The sequence below is a fragment of the Gobio gobio genome (assembly GCF_949357685.1).
Source record: "Gobio gobio genome assembly, chromosome: 4".
NCBI classification, from domain to species: Eukaryota; Metazoa; Chordata; class Actinopteri; order Cypriniformes; family Gobionidae; genus Gobio; species Gobio gobio.
In genome coordinates, this window is record NC_137100.1 from 57,775,018 (window position 1) to 57,781,017 (window position 6,000).

Here is a 6,000-nt window from a genome sequence, read left to right on the forward strand (position 1 = left end):
AATAAAAAAATAATAATAATTCGATTTAGATATTAATGCAAAAACTGCCTTATGTGAAGCTTATGAGTGTTGATTATTATATCTAAAAATAAATAGCAAATTAATTTAGGCTAATAGTTTGGGCTCTGTTGTTAATCTTTAATAGCAATATGTAAGGGCTCCCTATATAGTTTACAGCATTATCTTTAAGAAACTTTTAGTTATAATTGAATTCATTTAAGGACAGACAGTTTTTTTTTTTTATTAAACCACTGTTGAATAAAAATTAATAAAACGCAATTTTGTAAAACTGCTGTACCGAATCCGTACCGAACCGTGACTTCAAAACCGAGGTACGTACCGAACCGTTAGTTTTGTGTACCGTTACACCCCTAATATAATATATTTACATATTGCCCCTTTTTTACATTTGAGCCCCTGCCTCTGAAGAACTCTCTGCACGGCCCTGCTCTAAACCCCTCCTTTCTGAGAGCCTACTCTGCTCTGATTGGCCAGATGGCTTAGTCTGTTGTTCCTTGGGGCTTGTCAAAGTAAGCATTAGGCTTGTTCGACTTCATGCAGCGATGCGCAGGCCGATCGGTGGCTGACTTGAAGCAGTGCATGCCGGCTAGAAATTTTGTCCGACTTGAGGCAGTGCTGCCACGTGACTGACGTATGTCAACCAAGTGCCGCTAAAACGATTCGAGAGCAGCCGGCTGGTGCATTTTGCGCAGCTTCTCCAGAGCGACTGCACAAGGACACAGCTGTTCCACGATTGGCCGGATTCACCGCATGACAGCGATCACGTGTGTTTCGTGTTTATTCTAAAACCTTCAGTTCCACTAATGCTCACAAATCAGTTTTTTATAACAGTAAAATGGCTTGTCATGTAGTCGCAATGTTATATTGTCATGTTAATCAAAATAAAATGGATAAAAAAGATAGAGTAGACCCCACTTCATTAATAGTGTAGGCTTATATGTTGAACTTTACAAACAGACGCTGTATTAAAGGGTTAGTTCACCCAAAAAATGAAAATTCTGTCATTAATTACTCACCCTTATGTCGTTCGAGACCCGTAAGACCTCCGTTCATATTCGGAACACAAATGAAGATATTTTTGTTGAAAGCTGATGGCTGAGAAAGGCTTCAGTTAGGCCTCCATTGGCATTCAGTACACTTATACTCCCAAGACCGATAAAAGGCACTTAAAATGTCATTACAAAGTCCATCTCACCACAGTGACTCTACAATAATCTTACGATGCGACGACAATAGTTTTTGTGCGCAAAAAAAAATCTAAATAACACCTTTATCCAGCTTGTTATTGCCTTCCGCGTGTGCCTCCACGACGCATGCGCGAGAATATGACGTAGCGCCGGGGCTCGGGATTCCATGAAATGCACACTTTAACCCCATTTTGAGCACTACGCCGAGACCTAAAGCACGATCAATGTAGAATCCAACAGCTTAGACACGCGCGTCTTCCTCTGATTGTAAACAAATCACTTCTGGGTCATCTGTCCGAACGCCGGATCTGCGTCATATTCTCGCGCATGCGTCGTGGAGGCACACACGGAAGACAAGAACAAGTTGGAAAAAGGTGTTATTTTGATTTTTTTTGTGCACAAAAACTATTGTCGTCGCATCGTAAGATTATTGTAGAGTCACTGTGGTGAGATGGACTTTGTAACGATGTTTTGAGTGCCTTTTATCCGTCTTGGGAGTATAAGTGTACTGAATGCCAATGGAGGCCTATCTGAAGCCTTTCTCAGCCATCAGCTTTCAACAAAAATATCTTCATTTGTGTTCCGAATATGAACGGAGGTCTTACGGGTCTCGAACGACGTGAGGGTGAGTAATTAATGACAGAATTTTCATTTTTGGGTGAACTAACCCTTTAAGCAGTAGCCTACATAAATGAAAATGTCTCTGAAACATCTGTGTATTTGGCAAATATTGCATTTATTTCACTTCAGCTGTGATAAAGTATGCAAACACCGCGCGAGCGTCACTGCGGGAAGCAGAAATTGTCCGACTTCACGTCTCCGTTTGCAGTTCCTCCCCGCCTGCACGCGGCTACTCTCGCCGATCGCTTGCATCCAGCCGCAGCCGATGTCGAACACACCCAACGTTTGCGGGAATTGAAGCCCATAGGCTTGCGTTATTCAAATTTGTTCGATTCACGCAGGAAGTAAGACTGGAATTACTGACGACAGACCTTTTACATTAGTTGTGAGATGGTGGTCCAGTGGGTTAAACCATGGAACTGATACGCAGAAGGTCACTGGTTCGATCACCACCAGTGTGTCCTTGAGCAAGGCACTTTACTCCATGTTGCTCCAGGGGGATTGTCCCTGTAATAAGGGCACTGTAAGTCACTTTGGATAAAAGTGTCTGCCAAATGCATAAATGTAAATGTAAAGTTACATTTGTTAAAATATGGGCACTTTATCTGAAATAGGGGCACTTTAAGCCCATTCACAAACCTTTTTTATTTGCTTTTGACGGGTTTTATTATATTAGTTACAACCCTTTTATACAATTGTCCCTCACAAGTATAGAGAAACCAGTACATGCATATTAACACTCTTTGTGTCATATGTTTCAGAACTATCTGGTACGAGCTCCATGCACGTGAGTGGCCCTTTAAGAACCAGCCAGCTGAAGTCATTATCTGGCAAGTGGGAAGTGGAATGAAGCCCAACCTCACTCAGATAGGCATGGGCAAGGAGATATCCGTGAGTATTTCCATATACCTCACAGGCTCTGGAGTCCAGACTATTGCAGATAAGCAAAACATATGGGAAAGTCTGAATACTAGCAACAAAGCTGTTCGAATATAGCGTACGAGTCACATGAACCACTTTTATTGTGCTTTTATGGAGCATGAATGTCCCGAAAGAGGCTATTCAATCTATTTTTATTGGAAAAGCCGGACTCAGGCATGCTTGCCTGGCTTTTAGAGTGCGTCGAAGTTTATGAACAGATTCTTCTTTCCTGTGTAGGACATCCTGCTGTTTTGTTGGGCGTATGAACAGGAAGAGCGGCCCAGCTTCTCCAAGCTCGTGGATCTACTAGAGAAACTGCCGAAACGCAACCGTCGCCTGTCTCACCCAGTACACTTCTGGAAATCAGCTGAGTATGTGAAATGAGCTAAACTCAAAAATGCCAGTTCATTCAAAAAATAACCCCAACAAAACAATCATGAGGTAACGTTAAAATGGAGTCAGTCGACGCGAGAGTCGCTGCTGGATGGTGCATGTATTCTGCTGTATTTAGCAGCGTTTCCTAAAAGCAGTGGTCATTTAAAATATTTAGAGCACACAGTATTTTCTGGTGTATCGTTTGGTCATGAAAGAGAGTTGTTTTCTCTTCTCTTTTTTTTTCCAGTTGTTGTTTTTGCTAAATGTTTGATCTGTTTTGCATATATCAACTGCTTGTGATTATTTCTCATTATCTTGAACGAGTCCACTTTCAGTGAATGTTTTCTTTCGTTGAACCTCTGCACTGCATTTTTATAAACAACTGAAACTAGTGTTATTCGAGTTTTTGTCTGTATTGTTTTTTTCCTTTCTGAATTTAGTCATTGGATGAATGTATTTAATTTTGTTTCGATTTTGAAAAATGTACCCTTTGGAGTTGTTTGACACTTGTTTCTTCTCTGTCATCCATGCTGTATATGTTTCACAGAATTCCATCCGTTCGATCACAAAGCTTTACCGCAACGCAGGGAATGTGAATCATTTCTCTCCCTTCCTGTCGCATTGTAGATAAGGTAGTGCGTACAGCCGTCACTCATTTACTTGCGCGGTCAGCGTCGCCTATATCGAAAGATGCGCTCGTACAATGGCGCCGCAATCGAGCGTGCCGCCACGAGGCACCTACGTATGTATATTATCGACACTTGAATTGTATCATGCCTAACTGTGACAAAAACAGAACTGCTATTCCTGAGCCTACAAAGAAAGGGATAGATATAACGGACTGTATCTATCACACTTACAAACCTTTTCTTATCAGTGCATACTTACGAATGTTTTAGCATAATTTAAAGCTTTGCGTTGTTTGTACTAGGCTACACATTGTTCTATCGTAGAGAATATACAGTACCACGAGTAATAGTGCACTTTTCACCCACGACGGCATTTGTATATTATTATAGATCACATCTCATTAATATGACTGTTGCATGTTGCAAGTTCTGGAGTGTCCATGTTGTAACACGGAACGGTGATCATGTCAAAATGAGTGTGAAGGTTGGTGTCGCTAGCTAGGTATGGCTTAAACAGAACCGCTATCCATCTCCGCACCATGCACTCTGGGTACAGACAATCTGCTCACTTGTAAAGCCATGGTTTTTGGGTCATAAACAGTGCCAGTGCTCACAAAACTTGTTGCTGCTGTTCTTTTTGAAGTATATTTTAGGATCACAAAAATACAGATGTTGTTAAGTGGGCGTTTATATTTGTACGGTCGACCGTTTTTACATGCATGAGAACATTTTTAGGGGATTTGTTCATGTTACGGACCCCCCTCCCCCCGAATACAGTACCACACGTGGTAGTTTTACAAACTATGACTAAATAAAATGACAGCTTATGTGATAACCTGAGAAAGTAATACAAATATGATCAGGCATTGCAAGGCACAATTTTAAACCTATAAATAAATAACTGTGCTATAATGTTTATATATATTTTTTTGAAACGGGGGCTATGAGGATGTGTCGGGACAGTGTTTTCACGCTGGGAATGATGGGAAATCACGAGAAGATGGGATCTTGTTAACGACCATTATTAGCAGCTTCCATATCAGGCCTATTTAACAGGCTGTAGATTTTGCTTAATAATCTGTTGCTGTAATTAATATTCCAGTCACTGAATCCGACCTCATTGTCATCTATTTCTGCCCCATTATGAATGTATGAATTGTCCTGTGTGTGTGTGTGTTGTTGTTAACGTTGTTTTCTTTTCTTTTCTTTTGTCCTACTATCCATCCATCCATGCATTTACTTGGTGGTCGTTGATTATTTACCATCGCTCTGGTTTACGTTTCTTTTCTGATATTGTGTGCGTGTCTTCGCAGATTTCTTTGATGGCCTCCATGATTGAGTTTTTGTATTCTGTATTTGTTGTAAGTATATATAAAGCTTGTATTTACTGATGCCTTATGGTCCATGGCTTAGCGACTGGTACACATCACAAGCTCTTTCTTTGCACTCATCCTTTATGAAATAAATAAAAAGGTGTTGATTTTGGACTTTAGTTTTTTGTTCGTCATTTCTTTTTGCTCCTTGTCATGATTCATGTTTTATGTTCACAGAAAATCTATATTGCATTATGTAAAAGCTTTAAACGTTGTATGATAAGTTCTTAAGTCTTTCACTTAAACTTAAAGGGATAGTTCACCCAAAAATGAAAATTAGCCTTTAATTTACTCACCCTCAAGTCATCCTAGGTGTATATGACATTCTTCTTTCAGAGTTATATTACAAAAGTCCAGGCTAATCCAAGCATTAGAATTGGATTTAATAGTTGCTCTGTTTTTGAAGTCCATAAAAAGTGCATCTGTCCATCAAATAACTGCTCCACGCAGCTCTGGGGTGTTAATAAAGGCCTTCTGAAGTGAATCGATGCGTTTGTGTAAGAAAATGTTAATAAAGGCCTTCTGAAGTGAATCGATGCGTTTGTGTAAGAAAATGTTAATAAAGGCCTTCTGAAGCGAATCGATGTGTTTGTGTAAGAAAAATATTCATATTTAAAACTTTATAAAGTAAACTTTTGGCCGACCGCCTTCCCTGTTCAATTTATGGAAAAATTGTTGAAAGTTCCCCTGCCGATCGAAAGACTAACGCGACCAGGTCCGCTCGTCATGACGTCACGAACGCATCTTGAGTTTCACTTTCAACATTCAACAATTTTCCATGGAAGGCGGAGGCCGAAAGTTTACTTTATAAAGTTTTAAATATGGATGTTTTTCTTACACAAACGCGTCGATTCGCTTGGGAGGCCTTTATTA

The 6,000-nt window shown here is 40.2% G+C and overlaps 1 protein-coding gene across 1 annotated transcript in view; it reads left to right on the plus strand.

Annotated features, from left to right (window-relative positions):
- The window catches only part of ksr2 (kinase suppressor of ras 2), a 169,749-nt gene extending 164,504 nt beyond the window's left edge, over positions 1 to 5,245 (plus strand). The window contains exons 20-21 of the mRNA XM_079815181.1: positions 2,591 to 2,720; positions 2,988 to 5,245. Of these exons, the coding sequence (XP_079671307.1) occupies positions 2,591 to 2,720; positions 2,988 to 3,134 (277 nt within the window). The 3' untranslated portion in view covers positions 3,135 to 5,245. The remainder of the gene's footprint in view (positions 1 to 2,590; positions 2,721 to 2,987) is intronic.
- Positions 5,246 to 6,000: the final 755 nt, after the last annotated feature.